Here is a 19,543-nt window from a genome sequence, read left to right as displayed (position 1 = left end):
TCTGTGACATGAACGCACCTTACAGGCAAGGTTCTGAACAATCACTGGCTGTCAGCGGTTTCGTCAGCAGGGGCTTTGAGATCTCATTGCATCCCAAGAGCCGTGAACATCCACGATCAGCAATACCTATGTGTTCATGTCTGCATGGGGGGGGGGGGGGGGGATCACCACTATCCTCCACAGGTCTATTTGAGTAAAGAATGACCCGAGTCCTCTCTTTATACCAAGCCCAAGCCATTGAGCACAGTGTGTGAGAAAGGGGATCTCTGCTGTTTCACTGCAGGGTTAGGGCCATCAGCATCGGGCCTTGGCCGCTTGCGCTGAGCCCAGCCGGGCCACCCCACGCTGGGCAGTACAAACAGCAATGAGACCTATCACATTATCTGTGGCAATAAGTCGAGTCATGTGCACTAATGGCAATAAGCTACATCCTAAACTTTCTCCCCTCCGCTGTTTCACAAATTATGAATAATGCAGGCGCTTTTCACATGCCAAGTATTCCATTACAGCTGCTGTTATTTGTACTAAAACACTTTCCGTGTCAAACATATTAAAAAATCCAACTAAAGAAAAGAAAGCCCTCAGGCTCTTTGTTCAACCTGTCATGCCTTTGTAGTTCCAAAATAGCTGACTTTATGTTCCATCATTTACCTTTTTAGTTAATTTATTAGCTGCTTTACCACACCCTGTAATAATCTAACTCTCATCTGCTGACTTCTGAAGCTTTCCTCCCTATTATCAGTCTCTCTGTCTAGCACTCTTTCTCTTTTCTTGTGTATTTGCCATTTGATGAGGTGCTGACAACAAACGTGGTTTCTCAAGGCATACTTTGAAGACAAAAGGAAAGCTTTTTTCCTAAGTTACACTGATCATTTCTCTTTTTTGCTTCTTCAGTAATTCTCATTCAACTTTTTGTGTTCTTAATTTACGTTCCTTTTCATTTCCTACAGCTCTACTAACACAACCCAGCATCTACATTGAAAAATCATTACACAACCATTTTTCTTTTTCTCAACAGTCCTCTGTGGTAAAGAAGAGAGGGGGAAAAATAAGGAGAAAATGATAGAATGATGGACATATAACTTAATGCTACAGATCCCTTGGGAGGCAGCAATATACTTGGTTTAATTACAGAAACTGAGACTGGTCGCATCCCTAAACCTCAGAACAATGGCTGGATATGAGGGTGAGGGATACTGGCAGTGAGTCAGCCTGCGTGTTGTAGCAATTTCCTACAAATTTGTTTTTGAATTTACAGTGCATGCGTGAGGAGCAATTTTCTTTTTCACAAAAGGAGAAAAAAGGCGTGTCAAGACAAGTACGATGGCTCCTTCACCAGAGGCCCTTCAGATCCAAAATGAAAAATGTGCACTCCTATGGGTCACCTTCCTGTTTTTTTTTTTGTTTGTTTATTTGTTTGTTTGTTTGTTTTTTGTAAGAAACTGAAATAATTATAGATTTAATATCACCTATCTGCTTTTAGTATTTACAGATCAGTGCCAATGACAAATCCCTCACAAAAGTAACCGTTCTAAATGTGAATAATATATAAATGTACATTAAAACATTTTACAAGGGCATGGATTATATTAGTAACGTGTTCTCAGCAGAATTATGACCCATGAAGTTGAAACCTTTCATGCTGACAGTGTTTATGTTCCAGTCCTCATTCATGCCATCCATTGTTCTGAAGGCTCGAAATGCCTTGAACTCTGCCAAAACAGGCTGCCTCACCGAGGTGATACACTTCACAGTGTTCAGAATTAATTGCCTTGACAAGGAGAGCTTGATGTTCTGCTCTCCGAATCCAAAAGGTTGGGCTCTTTAAAAACATTGTGATGATTTGGTCAGGGAAATCAAGCGATGATAAAATGTGTGCTGAGGAAGTTGTGAGGAGACAAAGTAAGCCCTAAAGTGGCCCGTATATTCCCCTGAGGTAAGGTGAAGACTGGTGAAGCAGAAAAAACATACCGCAGATAAAAGAATAAAAGACAGCCAGGAAATAACTTTTTATTGTCCCCTCTCAAAGACAGTTATGAGGCTGTTTTTTCCCCTGACAACTAATATTAAACTATTTTAATATTTAAAGGGGTAGTTTAGCAAAAATGAAAATTCTGTCATCATTTACTGTTGTTCCATATCGGTATGTCTTTCTTTCTTTCTTTCTTTCTTTCTTTCTTTTTTTGGAAGACAAAAGATATTTAGAAAAATGTGTATATTTTCAGTTTACTGAAATGTATAGTAAATATATTAAGTTAATATTTACATGTAAATATGTAACATTTTGGTATGTGAATATTTAAAGGTGTATCTGATTGTTAGGATAATCCAGGAAAGTGGACAAGGAGCAAGAGGAACAAAGAAGTGTAGAGGAAACTCAAGGAGCTGAAGTGTGTTCTCTTACCTGGCTTATAGGACATGCCTGGGGGGAAGAGGAAGCCCTGCTGGGCTGCCGCGGCTGCTGCCAGAGTGCGCTGGTCGTGTGGAAAAATGGGGATCATGAGCGGAGGCATGTGACCCTGGACCTGCTGAACACCGAGAGAGAGGAGATCACATGGGAGCCTAACACAGCCTGACAGCACTGCTCATATTCTGACCCCGATCCATCTCACACACACTCACCAAATACCTGCACTTAATGTCCACCAATCGCACATTAGCACTTCAAAGTGGCTATCACACACACTAGAACAGTTGAGGGTTTGTTCTTATTTGTACCATAAACAGCATGGTAAGGTTGTTTGGGTAATATCTACATAAAGTACGCTACTAGATTTAAACCGAAATGTCAGGTAGACATTCCTAATAAACTGAATGAAAATGTGGATCCTCTCAGAAATACGGCTCTTGTCTCTTGTTCTTGGAAGGTCATTTATATACATGATAAATGCCCAAGGGAGTCCGGTAATTTACAGCACATGTTTTCAGCTGTGAAAAAGATGGAATGAGCCCAAACGCGCATGCATTTCTGATAATTCATGTATAACGTCAACACCTGGCATTGCGTGTGGTGCCTTTAAAATCTTTATTCCTGCTTTATTGCAAAATAGAGAGAACGTTAATGGCATGCATAAGGATAGCATTAGCTCTGTGTAAGAGCAAAAACAGATATGCTGAACTAGAGACAAAGAAAAAGAGAGTCTGTGTGTATTTAGGGATCCGAGCGGCTTCCCATCGAAGTTTGAAAACACATGTTTGTGGAGTGTTGGCCGGACCAAATCTTGCTGTCATTCTCTGCTTCCTGCCTGTGGGTGATAGGCTGCAGCGGCGCTACCGTGGGCCAGGGCAGAGTTAATGCGGCCAAGCTGGCTCACCTCTGGGGAGCCCAACCGGAGAACGGGTTAATAAAGGTCGGCCCACCCAAAATAAACACATTATAGAGTGTTTCTCCATTCATCGCTCTTTAAAATCAGCCTGCAATAAAAACCGGTCTGGACGCAATTACCGCTGCAGCATTGGGGCATGAAATCAACCTGCTCTGAGAAACCACTTTCTGCTCTGCATTTCTCGCTGAGGTTGGCGAGATCTCTGCCTTTTTAATGCCGCTTTCGCCTTTCAAGCGCCTAATGTTAGAGATCAGTAGGGCTTGTTCCCCAGGTGCTAAACAAGTGTTCAGGTCCACTTCAGTGATTCGGACTAAGTGAGTTCTCCTAAGCAAAAATAAATAGAAAAAATAAAAATAAAAATCCGGCACTTTTCCATTTACAGCGCTTTGCACTTTAAAAAGTGCATCTACAGAGTTGAGACTGTGCCGAAGTGAAAGAACTGCATGTTTTTGTTTTTCATTTTACAGATGTGACAAAAAAAATGATCTTTAACATGACCTCATGGATGTGTTTGTGGAAATGGGTTACTTGCATGTGAGGTGAATCAAAATGAAAGTGGATTGAGAGGGGCTATTACACTGAAAAGATAAATAGCATCTGATACGTCACCATCTATGGTCTTATACTACCTCAGATACATTAAAGTGCTTTAGAAAAATGGCTCTGACCATGTAAATTGTTCTCCTTCAGAGGGCCGCTAAGGTCAGTCACATACATAATTGCCATTAGCCTTATTCACATTAACCTTGCAAAACGAATCAGTCTAAAGCCGCAGTATTACACAGAACAGCTGCTTTTAAAGTGGAACCAAAATACAACTGTTCTTTATCATGTCATTTCACATAGTCCTGCACAGAGGCTCACATACATAATGAAAGAAACACCTGGTCTGCCATGCTTTATCCCATCTGTTCCTAAACTATATCATCAATGTCTAATTTAATTCAAATCTAAATCATTTTTAAATAACCTAGAATTAGACACCGTTCGAAACAAACAAACTGACTAACAATGCTAACAATAACTAATAATCAGACAGACTCCTCTAATGCTGTTTCAAAAGGCGCAAACAGCAAGAGAAAGAAAAAGGAAAGGTACGCACAGATACACTGCCCTCAGTTTGAGAGGTCGTGATTTGCAGTAATGAGGCCTTTACATTAAAGTTTCATTTACACACGCTACATCTGTGAGTGGCAAATCAAATAAGCATCCTTAAAGTGGGGACTAATAGTGAAGGTTAGCTTTCAAGCCTGTCAATTAACGTACACTGGTAGAGCTGAGCAGACAATGCAGATAAAGATTTAAAGATGATCACTGGCAATTTGCTTTGACTGCTAATAGACAGAGAATGGAATTAAGTGCCTGCACTTAGACAGATGGATTTTGATAAATTGCATATTGCATTATGCATTGAAGCTCGCTTATTATATGCGTCAGTCTCTCTCATTCACTGGATCTATTTGTCTCTCTGTGTCTGTCCCTTATGTGTCTTTATATACACAACATGTTTGCATCCATGCATGCTTACACATGAGACAACTTACACCAAACGAACAGTAGAAATCAGTAATAGATTTATTATTATTATTATTATTATTATAAAATTATTAATATGATAAACTAATATAAATATTAGTTAAATAGTTAAATATTATTAAATTTTTTAAAATATGTAATTGATATGTTTCTATGTTTATTATTTTATTAATTTCACATATTTATCAATTCATAGAGGCGTTTAATCAAACAAATTAAAACCCAAAACTTGATAAGCACAACCAAAAAAAAAGAAAAGAATTCTTAACAAATTATATTTACATGTTTATATAACCACAAAATTATTTATTTATTATTATTTATTTACTTTTGTATTAATATATTATATTTATTTATTACATTCAATTAATTGAAACATAGACACTCCTTGTTAAAATCATACAAAATAAGAGAATTCCTAACAAATTAATGATCATTTAAAAGTTTTGTAACCATAAGATCATAAAACAAAGAATTTTGATATTATACATTTATGTAACCACATCTGCTGATACAGAATATACACATATCAAGTAAAGTCTTCAAGACAAGACAAGATCTGATGCTCTGACACACACACACACACAACAACCAATCTGATAAAATGTATTTATTGCATTGTAAACTATATAGCCTAGTCAAAGTAGTTGATCCACATATGTATATGGTACATGTGGTATGTATGAACATGCTCGCCCATATCTGTGTATCTGTGCCCTGGTATTTTGCATCCCACCCCCCCTACCGCCCCCTCCGTTGGTGTGCCAGGCGGCTGGCTGCCTGCAACATTAGTATTGCCAGTCAGATCTTCAAGAGCGTGAAAGAATGAAGTGGAGCAGATGTGAATAGGAAATCTCAGACCTCTGGAAGCTCTGAACCTCATAAACTCAGCTCATTGTAGGCCTGCCTCCTATCTGCCCTTTGTCTTATCAAATCCTTAGAACCAGAGGATGGGATAATGCCATTTCTCGCCATCTGCCCCAAAGCTTCATTAAAGATACATGAACGAGCCCCATCTTATGAGGAACAGGTGCTATTGTTTGTCCCCGAAGACCTGCTGTGGCGAGGATGTAACTTGCAGTACTTGAGGAAGAGCATCTGTAGCAATCAGTCAGGCTGTGTAGCTGGCAGCCTCTTTCTCTCTCCACACGGCCGACCGGTTCATGGGGTGTAGAGACACAGAGAGAGAGAGAGCGAGGCCTCTTCACCTTCAGCGTCTCACATATATCATCAGTTCAGTGCAGCTGATGAAGTTTGTGGTGCTACACAGCACAATCTGTCTCTCTGTCAGGGATACACACATCACTCAGCCGTGTGTCTTCGCTACTGTCCCCTGCCCTTAGATCAAGCATTCATTTACCCTCCGTTAAAAACACAGGCCATGTCGGGAAGCATTTAAACTGTAGCTTGTGAACCTACTCACAATACAAAGCAATTAAACTACAATGAATCTACATTTCTACAAACAAGTTACACAGAAGAAAATTTGGTGTGGTATTTTCACTCAGAACTTGCTAGTAAATTTCACAATTCATTACAAGGAAATGACAAATAATACTTTGAATTAAATATTACATTTTGAAGTAGAAAGACTGAAATAATTTCTAGTAAAACACAGTCCAATAATGCCCAAGATTATTAATTTATATTAAATTATTTATTTTTAAAACAACAACATACTTACACTATTTGTATTTAAATAGGTACATATTTAAGATATATTTTATTTTCCTTTTTCAAAAAGCAAAGAATTTTATGGCACAAAAACAACGAAAAAACTCATTAGTGTCAACAAATCTGAATATATAAATTCACACTAAAATTAATCAACGCTAATAAAGAAAAATAAAAGCTAAAAAAGATTTGACTAAAGGTTATTTCCAAATAATATTTATATTTAACTAAATATCACTTCTAAATATTATTTACATATTTTTAATAATATTTTGTTGTTTTTCTATATGTCACAACTAAAAGGAAAATATAAAAGTCTTACAGCCTTTCATCTACATGAGAAAAGGAAGCTTCAATGTTGATTTTTGGGAATGAAGTTGATTTTGTTTTAAGTGGTTAATTTTGATTCATTCAATTTAATGAACAATTCCATTTACTGAAATGAACTAGGTATGAGAAAAGAAATATGTCGGATTAATACTTGCACATGTAATACTGTAAAAAAATTATGTTTTGTCATCATACACTGTGGAAAAATAGTAGTGCATTGCTGGAAATACTACTCTGTTTAGAAAACAGCTGAGCTACAATCACACTACTGATCACTAATTCCCAACACTGAACGTAGACTTGTCAGCAGTGGGTTGTTTAAAAACAATGTGAGCTTGCTGTAGGTTGAATGACCGAAATGGGAGGGGGGGGGGGGGGGGTGATGGACCCCTGAAGTAAATAGGGAGCTATAGATTAATCAATGTTGTTAGTGGAAATGTTGACATCAGCACTTAGCTTCAGTAATGGTTTATCCTAAGGTCAGACAGTCCAGCCTATCCTAGGAGCTACACTGTACGTGGATTACTGTGTGCTTCTTATCCAGCAAATGCACTAATATGTTTATGCCCTCCTGCAACAGCCTATGTAGTTATAAATGTGTATTTGCTGCCATATCCTGACCCAGTCTGTCACACAAGTGCATGGAAAATGGAGATGTACAAGTCATTACCGTGCTCAATAGGGCCCCTGTCAGCACCCATGCTCCTCGCTGTCTTTTAAAGGGTCCTGCTGGGCTCAGGAGACGTGCCCCCCCTATACCTGTTCCCAACTCCCTTTAACATGAAAATAGAGATTGATCTTCAAGGAGCATCACTCTGGGATTCTTTCCCCTTTTAAAAGGAAAAGAGGGGGAGTTGTTTTAACATGTCCAAAATGCCTTTCAATGTTGACGAGATAAGACGGAGATGGGGAGGGGTGGCTAACTTCTTTTCTTTTTACATTTTTGGAAGGAGCCAGAGAGCCTCTGGAGCCCTTGGTTAAGCATTAAGAGCCAGCCACCCCGTTTTTTAAAAGCCGAAGGTGAGACCATACCAACTTCCACCCTTGTGGCATATTTTGGTCCAAATTTGGAGCCATTTCCCTTGGACATTACCGTTTCTATTTAAAAGTCTCAAAGAAAGGCTCTAACATAGTGTTTTAAATTTAGCAGGAGTGAAAACAGCTTTCACTGTTACTGTAAGTACCGATACGTCACACGCTCTTTCCTTGCTTGATGCTGCCAGAGACAAAATGACTGTGAAAGAAAACCACCTTAGGGGATCCATTTTAAAGCGAAGTGATTCTAGAGGACCTGGCAACTGCGCTCAATCCGCACGGTGAGCCCCGACAGTGCGAACTTCTCACCCGCTACTTTGTGAACACACTGAGCGAGCGCTTTCTGGAAACTCACCAGCAAAGAGAGAGCGGGAGAGAGAGAGAGAGAGAGAGAGAGAGAGAGAGAGAGAGAGAGAGAGAGCTCTTTGCTGAATGAAACCACTTCTGCACTCAGGAGTCTGCACATTATTCTGTTCTGAAGAGGTCAATTTTTTAAACAATCCCATAGATCCCCAAGTACACATTACTCCCACGTCACAGGTCATTTATCAGTTAACCGCGCTCCTCCACCACACGCCGGCTGCAGCTTTGAGCTCTAATCCCACCCACACACACACATAAACCCACGTTCACCGGGCTGTTATCAAAGCGCAAGATATTCTGTTCAGCCTTGCTTCAGCCCCTGATGACAATCGGGCCGTGTGGATCGATAGGGCTGAGTCGGACTTTGATCCCCGCTCTTTCTGTCAGCGCCGGGCTGGAATTAAGACCAGGCCTCCACCTTGGTGCTACAGACTAAACGCATTGTTCTCCTCTCTCTGCTCTGTTAGCGATGAGTTCTGCGGGAGGCCCTCATCAGCCACACAGATACAGGATGGGGAATAAAGAGGCTTTGTGAGGCAGCCGTGGCTTTGACCTGGACCGACCCACCTTCGACAATCCACTAGCCCACAGACTCAAAGGCTTATTGGTCAATGAGAACCATGTTTTCTTTCTTTCATTCTCTCTTTTGTTCTATGTGTCTGTGGCTGTTTTAAACAGGTAAAAGATTAACCTTCCCAATACTGGAACAGGACTACTAGCAAACAGTGCATTCATGTGTATTTGGGTGTATGTTACACCACCACTGACAAAAGACTCCACGTTGACAGAGGACAAATGTATTCTGAGGACTCAGAGCATGTGCACACAGGCGAGTGCCGGACGGGGCAAGGTGCACAGAAACCAGACACTGGCCCACGCTTGGCTCGTCTGAAGAAATAACCAATAGATGACTTCTTGTTCCGCTAATTCCTTACACAGTAAAACAAGCCCTCTTGGAAATGAGCCATTCCAATATGTCTATATTAAGTCCAGGGCTGTTAAAAGCAGAACGGCCCCTTCCTCCCCCACCCTTCGCCTTCCACTTCAGCTTTAGTTCAAGTCCACTCTGGAGTTTATGGCAAAACAGCAAGCATGTGACACACACACACACACACACACACACACACACACACACAACTTAGCTCTGATCTCCGAATTTCATGCTCAATTTGACTTAACATTATTAAAGAGGTAGTTCACCTGAAAATAAAACACTGTCATTTTTTTGGGCTTCCTTTCTTCTGCAGAACACATATGCATGGAAAAAATATATATTTTGAAGACTTCTGCCCATACAATGACAGTCCAAAACAACACTGGACCCCTCTGACTTTCACTAAATCGGAAAAAAAGCACTATAAGACATTTTTCTAAATATCTTAATCTTTATTCATACAGGTTTGGAATGACATGAGGAAGAGTAAATGAAGATAAATTTCCATTTATTTCTTTATCACTACAATATGTTGATTGTAATTGATGAATAATCAAATGAGCGTGCTTAATATTACAAGGGGAGAAGTGAGGCTCATGCTGGGATTCTGAAATTAGTAAATTAGTTCGGTACAAAGATGCGTGGGGGTGGGGTATTCCCTTAAGAGCACCAGCAAAATGTGATCAGTGTGTTCAACAGAAATGTGTTCTTAAGGCAAATTCTTGTAGAGCTTCTAAGAACCTAAAATGTAATTTAAGTCTGTAAATATTTCAAGCAATTAGGGTTGTATTGCATATAAAATATCAAAGACAAGCCTAAGGCTTTAGTAGTCTTCTGAGCTCAGCACTGCTGTGGCATAGTGCACACAGATATCACGTCCACCTCTCTCTCACTACTCATTTAATTTACTCACCAATGCCGTCTGCTTTACTCAGGGTTACCTGCTCTAGGAAGACAGTTAATGTGGGAATTAGTTTACACAATGATAAAAACATTAGAATTGAAGAAAGAAATAAAGAAGCAGAGAGAGTAGAAAAATATTTTTTCTCTCTCAGGGTCTGGTCATAAAATTAAAAAGGTTTTCAGTAAACTGGCTAAACCCGAGGGGACTGGCTCAAACAGCATGGGTAATGAGGGGAGAAAAGGACAGACATAAACAAACCCACAAATGAGTCCGAGGCCAACATCATTATCCCACATATACATCCCACATTTATGAAAACCAGCATCGACACAATACACAAAACACCCAGACCCTTTCAGACCATGATGGTGTAGGGCAGCTAAACAGGGTAAAAAGGCTATAAGCGAGTACAATATGCCTTCATGCTTTCATACATGCAATATATTTATTTTTCTTTTCTTTTTTTCTTTTCTTTTCTTATTTTTAACTTTATTTACTTTCTGGTCACTTTTGAAGTATGCATGATGCATTTAAAGATAAATATTTAAGCTCGGTCAAACCTTCCAAATAATAAATATTTAAGATATAAATAAAAGGCCTAATATAAAAGAGAAATAGTTTACTTAATTTAAAAAAAGGAGGAGGAAATGAAAAAAAAATTAATCAAATTTCTAAATCTCAGTGAGTCATTTTGCAAATAGTTTATGGGTCTTTAGCAGGAGAACAGAAGAAATGTTTTCATAAAACAATGAAAATTAAAAATGAAACTTTGAAATATATTAAAATTAAATAGCATACATGCATTCATGTATTTATTAATAATGCTCTTGTAACTACGGATGCACTGAAATGAAAATTCTTGGCCGAAGCTGAACAAAATTCAACAATGGGTCGAAGGCCGAATACCGAATACTGAACACGGTTTTGCACATTTTTCCACCATGTAGGCCTATTTTGCCATTTTTTTTCACCATTGCATTAATTCAATTGCCAAAATGTGCTTTTTACTGTTATGTCCTGCTTTTCAAATAAAAAATGAATTACAAAACAACAATTTAAAAATATTTACTTAACACTGAACATTTTTTAAACATTCTGTCAGACATTATATCAACAAAGCACAATTTAACTTAAAATGAATAAGGCCATTTTTGAGACTTGAATCAGGCATGTATTTTTACTGTAGAAATAAAGGCAGCCTTGCTGAGCGAAAGAGACTTCTTTTAAAACATTAGAATATATAACAGATCCCAATTTGAACACTATGTGTGAATGTTATAATAAATGTATTAATATAACTGTTTTAGGGTAATTATTATTATTGTCTTACTTTTTTATTTTATTTTACAGAACGACAGTAAAATTACAATACTAACATGAATGTCGATGGAGTTGTTGCTTTTTTTCTGCTTTTATTTTCTGCACTGCCGACATGTTTGCTCCATTAGTGCGTGCCTCTATTTGATCGCGTTAGTTATTGTTCTGTACATATTATTTGGCCTTTTTCGCGAATTAATTTTGGTTGCCAAATATTCGGTGCATCCCTACTAGTAACAATACCATTTCCTCTTCTTAATAATTCTTATTTATTAAAAAATATAATAATATATAAAAATATTATTAATACTTAAAAATATTCTTTCACTTTCCATAGTTTTGTTCATGGATTTCAAAGATAAAGGCAAATCACCTGTCCATGTTGACATCCATCTAACTGCTTTGACAAGGATATGGGAAGTGATTTGTTCTCCCTTTTAAGTTATTTATTTTACAGTTTTATACGGTTAGTGGTATTTAGCATTGTTTTCAGTCCATCAGAACAGACCTGTGACCCATTTTTAGGTCATGACCCACCAGTTTAGAACTGAAAGTCAAGAGTCAGACCACCCATTAACTCAAAATGGCATTGTCCAGTGAGCGAGTCCATGAAGAGAGAGAGAGAGAGAGAGAGAGGAGAATTTCTCCTTCTTCCTGTCATCTGTGTGCAAACTAAGCCACTGTCTTCACTCTACCCTTCCAGCAGCTGGGCCCAGAGAACAACAGAGAGTGCTCTGTTGTCCAGCAGAAAGCTGACATTGTTATGGCCGGGACTTTATTGCAGGCACATGAGAGTGTTGAGACTTTAAAACACGCTCAAATGTCATGTGCACACCCAGTGACGGGGAAGAATAATTATGAAAAAGAGAGAGAGGGAGAAACAGAGAGCGAGAGAAAGACAACAACAATTCAGTGTGCATGAAAAACGGACGAAAGACAAAATGGCCCATTCATTGTATTCCGTCGGGAATTCTCGGACCCTCCTCCGCCCCATCCGAAACACAAAGCGGCCCTTTTTTGTGCTGCAAAGCGCAGGGCTGAATGCTTTGCTTTGCCACCCTAGCCCTAAGAAAACACGGGCCCCCTTTCTAAACTGCCGGCTGGCCGCACACAGTAGAGGCTATTAATGCCTTGCCTTCTTTCCCCCTGTGTGTGTGCCCACTGCGGAGGCTGAGGACCACGTTAAAAAGCCAATGCAAAGACAAAACAGTTTGCTCAACATTAACAGGGAAAACAGTGGGCCAGGCAGGAGGGGAGAGGAAACTAAGTCAAAATCACACTGGACGATGTGTTCTCCACCAACTGATATTTTTCCCCTCGCAGGGCCCGGGCACAATGAGAGCTAAGTATAGGTCCGTCGTGCATGGTGGGCTTGTGGTGCGGCAGCGAGAGACAGGTGCTTTCTGATGAGATTCAGGGGCATATTCTGGCTGGACAGCACCCGCTTTATGCCACCCTCCACTGGGTTCAGACTCAAGAGACCACTCTCATGGATCATGAATCAGCCACTGATTATGATGATGCTCAGTGGAGATGCATAGATGCACTGGCTTCCAAAATGCTTTCGCGTTGTTCATTTAGAACACAATAATAGCTGATTTTGGGTCCGTATCATATACATTTTGTCCCTAATCCGCATGACCGTGTTAAAGGGATGGTTCACAAAGAAATTAAAATTTTCTAATTATTTAATCACCCTTAATGTCATTCCAAATGTGAATGACTTTCTGAAGTGTTTTTTCTGTACAATGAAAGTCAGTGGGGTCAAAAACAACATTAGACAACAGTGACTTTCACTGTAGGGACATTTTTCAAAACATCGTCTTTTATGTTCTACAAAAGGAAGAAAGTCATGCAGGTTTAGAGCATTGGCTAACCATCCAATTTTAGTCGTAAGACCCTTTTTATTTAATTGTGGAAAAGCATGATGTTATGCAGTCAACGTAAAAAATCAGTCTTTCTTTGTCTATTTTTTCTAAGCAGTCACTTGGAATGATCACATACAGAACTATACAAGTATGTCTTTGTGTTGTGATCTCTCACCATATGCTGGAAACATGGTCTTTAGTCCGAACATATGCACAAATTAACTAAATACTGACTCTTCTAGCAAGCAGTGACAAAGCCAAATCCTGTATCCTCACTCTTCTTGTTGGCACAAGTAACTATTTGATCTCACAGTGAAAAGCAATACTAAAGACATTGCCTTAACAGAAAAAAGCAGTGATCGGCCAGACGATCACTATTTATATTCTTAATATCGAAACTGTTTGAACTGCCGTTAAGCATTCTACCTTCGCCCATCCATTAGCTTAATACCAAAAGCATCATGGCCCGCTGGTGAGGCTGTAACTATTAGGCCCCTTTTTATGCATCATTAACTTTTAAAACGGGCCTACAGAAGCTTTATTGTTTGAACCGCACATGACTTTATTTAACGTCAGCGTTTCTCCTGCTTCGTGACAAGAAGTCACATTTCATAACTAATTAAATTGATCCCCCGCACCCCCTCCAACCAAGCACACTAAATGGAATTATTTGTATCCAAGTGTCAATATATTAAATCAAAGGGGGCTAATGAGTCAGGTCACCGCTTTCTTTTATCTCTGCTCTCGCATGTTGGGCTCTTCATCAGCTAACAGTCTCTGCTAAATGGAAGATGAGCGCGTTTCAGGCTCCGCCGCACTGGGCCCAGGCCAAGAGGATTTGATGAGACCGTTATGGCCCTTATCCTGGTAGAAGTAGAAGCTAGCATACTCCACACCATAAAGAGAAGGGCATTAGCGCGCAGAAAGACGCAGAGATGTAAACACACGCCCGCGCTCATTTCCTTCCTTATTACAATCCATTTGCCAGGCAGACAATGCTAATTGGCAACACATTCTTTTTGAGCATAGCTTGTTTTCAGCACTGTCTCCGCATAAATGAGACTTTAGCATGAGAGATCACAAGGGTTCTGGGAGACAACCAAAGCCATCTAACAAGAGGCAAATTAGGAGCATTATCTTTGTTCAATTAGACACCCCTATATTTATCTAAAAAAGCCAAGCTGAATTATTCACCATTATATGGCGCCTGGTGCATTTGAGGGAGCTTAATGAAATATTGGATTTAATTGTTGTTCATTGAATTAAAAAGGCAAACCAAATGGCTCTAGGCTAAAGACAAAGCTATGGTAATTAGCTTCATGTGCAGCAGCTAAATAATGGTGATTGTAATACAACTGAGAGGAGATGAAACCGGCGTACAGTAACTGGATTACAATTCTCTTAACACAGATTCCGTCGAGCCGGAGGGAAATAGAAAATATGTTAACAGGACACAGTCTATTTTAATATATGACCTTCTCCTTAAATAACTTGAGTAAACTACAAAAACAAAGCATTTGTTTATAATGGATCCCTCATGTTAATAAGTGAATCGGTTAGATAAACTACTGAAAAAAAGAACTGAACATATCCCAAAGAAGAAAAAACAGAGAGACATATTTTCTTCTCTCTGAAAAAGACATAACGAATGAGTTCCTCAAAGTCTTGTGTGTTTAATTAGGAGGCTCTTTTCTGTCTGCGCAGACAGGGTTTCTTTTTGTTCAACTTCCCCCTGTGAATTCTGTCACCGCTCTGCAAAATAGTGAGAGGAGAGACCTGAACACCATTATGCAACTTCTCTGAACAGACTGTTATTATTCCTCCATCCCTATTTGTGAGCTTTGAAATGCCAAAAAGACGATGAGAATGGCTGTGCAGCTTCGACCTGTGTAGCTCCTCATGCAAACTGTCGAGCTTCTTGAGTGCGCATTCAGTTTTATAATCAAATAATGCTATTACTGCACAAAAATTCTATTTTATTAGAATTACAATGAAATGAGTTTGTCCTGGGCAACAGAGCTTGACGTGAGTGTTTTGTGTTTGAGACCTGGCTCTGATTAACCCTTTAGCCTGGCCTCCTCTCCCACTGATAAACATGGCTATAAGGGCAAACTCACAGTGGCCTGGGGAAATGGTACACATATGAGAGACATCAGTCTCACACTCACACACACACACACACAGACATTTGTCTATCAGTCCACAAGAACAAAGGAATTTCCTGAAGGCCCACTCAGACTGTTCACAACACACACAAACACACTGGCACATTGTGTCTATCATCTGCACAGGTCGTCTTTAGTCTGTCTGGCTTCACTATGCTGGTGGTTAGCCGTGTATAATTAAAAAGAATCTTTAATCTGGTGGCTGTATGCAGCTATTATCAGTTAACCCTTAGAGGCTCCCTGCTGCTCCCCCACACCATTTAAAACCACATGTGAGGGAACCTTTCCTGCTTTGAAGTGAATGTTGACAACAGCTTCTGCTTTAGCTGTAATAGTGCCACTCCTCTGCCACTGAGCTGGAATGCTGATCTTATAGCGCTGGAAAAGATGAAATGAAAAATGTAGAATTAATATATTATCTTTGTTCAAATTTAGCGGCTGATAAATAAATGAATAAATAAATAATAATAAAAAGCCAGAATTATTTCAGATGGTGTCTGTCAGTGTGCTGATATTGAAGAGAATGTACAAAACTCAGCATAGTGGGAGTGAGTGATTATTGAGATAATAAACAGGCCTGCTTGGAATCTGTGCTCATAAAACAAAAAACTCAAACACAAATAACTGAATACAAAAAATTCCATCTCTCTTCCTTTCATTTTTTTTCCTTTTTTTTTCTCATTATAACTGCATACTGAAAAAGTTCCATTGCTTTTTGTGGGCTTTCAAATACCAAAAGACAAGGAATGACTACTCAACCTGTGAAGATTTAATTTGTTTTTCCTCATTATAATAGCAAATTAAAAAAAAGTCTGGAAAGAATTAATAAATTATAAAAAATTGAATAAGTATAAGCAAAATTTCAGCTATCCAGGTTTTTCATTTTCACTATTATTTCCCATTTATTTTATAATAAATGGATATGCTGTCCAATTAAAAGTAAACTCCCATTAATACTCTATATTATACTATTAATATATATGAATAAATATTTGTGTGTGTATTTTATCTTGTTTTTATTATTTGTATAATTATTTTGCATTTTAACTATAAATTTTAAATACGTTTTTACATTTATTTTAACTTCTTGCTCTGATTAATATATTTTACCAAATAAACTATTCAAATGCATTTCCAAATTCCTGTGATAACCCCCTAGTAAGCTTGGGAAAAAAATGGGAAAATGTGTCTAGGAATGAGAGAAGTGGATGAGAAGTGGCGCTTGGCGCTTGCCAGAAGAGGGTGAGAGACGGAGAGCAAGAGATCTGAGATCTGTGTGATCCAGCCGGTGCTGGCAGGAGAAAGAGGAGAGAGGGAGAGAGGGGGGGGGGGGGGGGGGTTACGGGTGGGAGGAAGAAAGGGGGGAGGACAGCGGAAGACAGCCACGTGGAGGTTTCTCTCAGTAGAGTAGCAAGAGGAAGCGGAGCCCTGGGCTTAGATAAGTAGAACCAGGCCTGCACAATGACAGAGTGTTTGAACCAGCGGCCTGCTTTAAAACACAGGAAGCGACCGTCGGCACAACAATGGCCCTACACGGACAAACAGCATCTCTGTCCGTTGACAAACAGAGCTCAGTGTCCCTATCGCTCTCTCTGTCTCTTGTAGCTGTGCCGTGTGAGGAGGGAGAACGAGATTGGAGCTAATAAACTCTTGTTTGCTGTGATATGAGAGACAGTATATGAGCGTCATAATGGGATTCTCATAGAGAAAGAGTTGTTTAATCTCAACGGGAATTTTCCTCAAACACACCACAGCCTCGTCTCTCCTGAGTATCTAAAGTTCACGCTGACCTTTGAGGGAATCATTCTTCTCTTGATGCTTGTTCGTGTGTGTATACAATAAGATGAGCCAGCCTCCACCTGTGTGTTCTCCTCCCTGCGTCACCTCAGCTCACATCGTACCAGCCCCAGCGTGCAGGAATGCCTGGAACCGAGCCAAGTCTGCGCTAGAGATGCACGTCAACCTGGCCCAGATCATCCCTGAGTCCAGCTTGGGAATTTACAGCTGCCATCGCAAAACACAGCCCAGAGAGAGACAATAGCACCTAATACTTATGCACAAAAGAACAGGCCTTTGAAATCTCAACTGAGCACAGCAGCTGTAATAGTAAGTATGAAGTGTATGAGATGTATGAGCTCGGAGGACAATGAAAAGTGTCTCCTGACAACCTCAAAAAAAAAGCCTTTTTGTGCTCTAACCTCATATACACAGACATATTTCATAATTATGAGTAGCTCAGGCAAAGTAAAAGACAAGGAAATTTAAATGGGAATGTGATTAATTACATATCAGTATTATTACGTTGATCATAAACTTTTGGTCTTAATCATCTCTGTTTGACTGCTTATTCGACAGAGTGTTGTTTTGTTTTTTAGCCAGTTTTGGTAATTTAAGAATTGCAAAAAAATTTAAAAAAAATAAAAAAAAACAATTATTGCAACCATTTGAAAAGAGAAAGAGAAACTGAAAATGTAAAACATTATGAACAACTGATGTTTTGTTAAAATTGTTATCGATTATCAATTAGTTCTAATATTAGTTACACAGATATCAATTATTATCAAATATTATTATATCAATGATCAAATTTCTAGTTTGATAAAACTATAAATAAAACTCTTTTAACATTATCATACATTATAAATGAAAAACAAATAAACTAATTTTACATATATATATATATATATATATATATATATATATATACACACATACACAAATATTATATTATATTATATCATATCATATCATATCATATCATATCATATCATATCATATCATATCATATCATATCATATCATATCATATCATATCATATTATATTATATTAATCACACACATTATCATTAACAGAAATTATATTACTTTCTAAAAATCTTATATTTCTTGGACTAAAATGCATTTATTTACAGAAAATTAAAGTATAAATTTTCTCTCCATTTAATCCATTTATTTTATTTTTAATTTTTGTGTAAGATAATGACTTGAGATATTTAAGATCTCTGGCATTTTTTTTTCTTTCCTACAGGAAGCCATTCACAATTACAGCTGATTGTAATGGCATGAGGGCGAATAAAACAGTGAGTGGAACTGTCAAGGAGACAGGCTCTTTGTAAACAGGTCAGCGGAACCCGAATCACTTGGCTTGATTAATACAGATTCTCAGAACAACCAACACAGACTTGCTTTCCTGTTGGAGGCGGTGGCTTTTACACGGTCTTATTTGTGCGGCTTTACTTGTCTTACATAAGTAACACATTTTCTGTTTCAGATCAAGATTTACTTCGACATTTGTTTTTAATTGTTCCTAAGCCTCTCCTTCAATCTCTTATGGTGCTTTTAAGTTCGTGCTTGAGTCACATAACAGTAATCCGGTCCCTGGACGGAATTAGTTGCCATATGAAATTTCTCAACAAGAGGCTTTTGGCTAAAGGAATAAATAAGTAGTAAAACCTTGAGCTTGAAGTTCTGATAAGCCTCTAACGCTATAATATAAACATCTGTAATCTTTAAAACAAGTGAAATTGTAATTCTCAAAAAGACAAAGACTCAATCTCTTCATCTCTCTGAGTTCCTTGTACAAAATGTGATGAAACAGAGAGAAGGGTAATTTAAAAGTGGTATGATTTGGGCAACACACAGTGCCAAACTCTGGAGAAAACCAGAGCTGATTTTCCAAGCTGACTCTGTATTGGGTTACAGGCCCAATGCTTTTATTTGGACCCCGTTCAGTCCCGTTTACAGAATCCAGTGATGTGATCAGTTATATCATCAATAAATGTCTAAAACGCAACTTACCATGTGAGCCAAAACAGTAGCGCTTTGATGGGAAAGCTGGCTCTTTAAACCACGCACACGCTCCATGCTAACAGCGGGGAAACCCAATCCCTACATGCTGTTTTACCACTCAACTTTTACGTCTTCTACATGAAGGCTGAAGAGCTTGTTTGGAGTACTAATTAACTCAAAGCTGTTGTATATTAAGAGCACTGGGCATTTTTTGTAGAGCTAGCTCTAATGAAAACAGAGTGCCAGGGAACTGCATTAGCAAGCCTCCTCCTATCGCTTCCCATTGCATCCTGCTCTTGTCT

At 38.8% G+C, this 19,543-nt stretch overlaps 1 protein-coding gene across 5 annotated transcripts in view; it reads right to left on the bottom strand.

Annotated features, from left to right (window-relative positions):
- Nucleotides 1-19,543, bottom strand: part of LOC132119430 (transcription factor SOX-6-like) — a 100,002-nt gene that overhangs the window by 36,441 nt on the left and 44,018 nt on the right. For 3 of the 5 annotated variants that reach the window (XM_059529420.1, XM_059529385.1, XM_059529402.1), the window contains exon 7: nt 2,405-2,528. In XM_059529420.1, the coding sequence (XP_059385403.1) occupies nt 2,405-2,528 (124 nt within the window). The remainder of the gene's footprint in view (nt 1-2,404; nt 2,529-19,543) is intronic. The other 2 variants (XM_059529392.1, XM_059529410.1) reach the window with 1 other exon arrangement.

The sequence above is a fragment of the Carassius carassius genome, chromosome 3, assembly GCF_963082965.1.
Source record: "Carassius carassius chromosome 3, fCarCar2.1, whole genome shotgun sequence".
NCBI lineage: Eukaryota > Metazoa > Chordata > Actinopteri > Cypriniformes > Cyprinidae > Carassius > Carassius carassius.
This window is presented reverse-complemented; position numbering and strand designations above follow the sequence as displayed.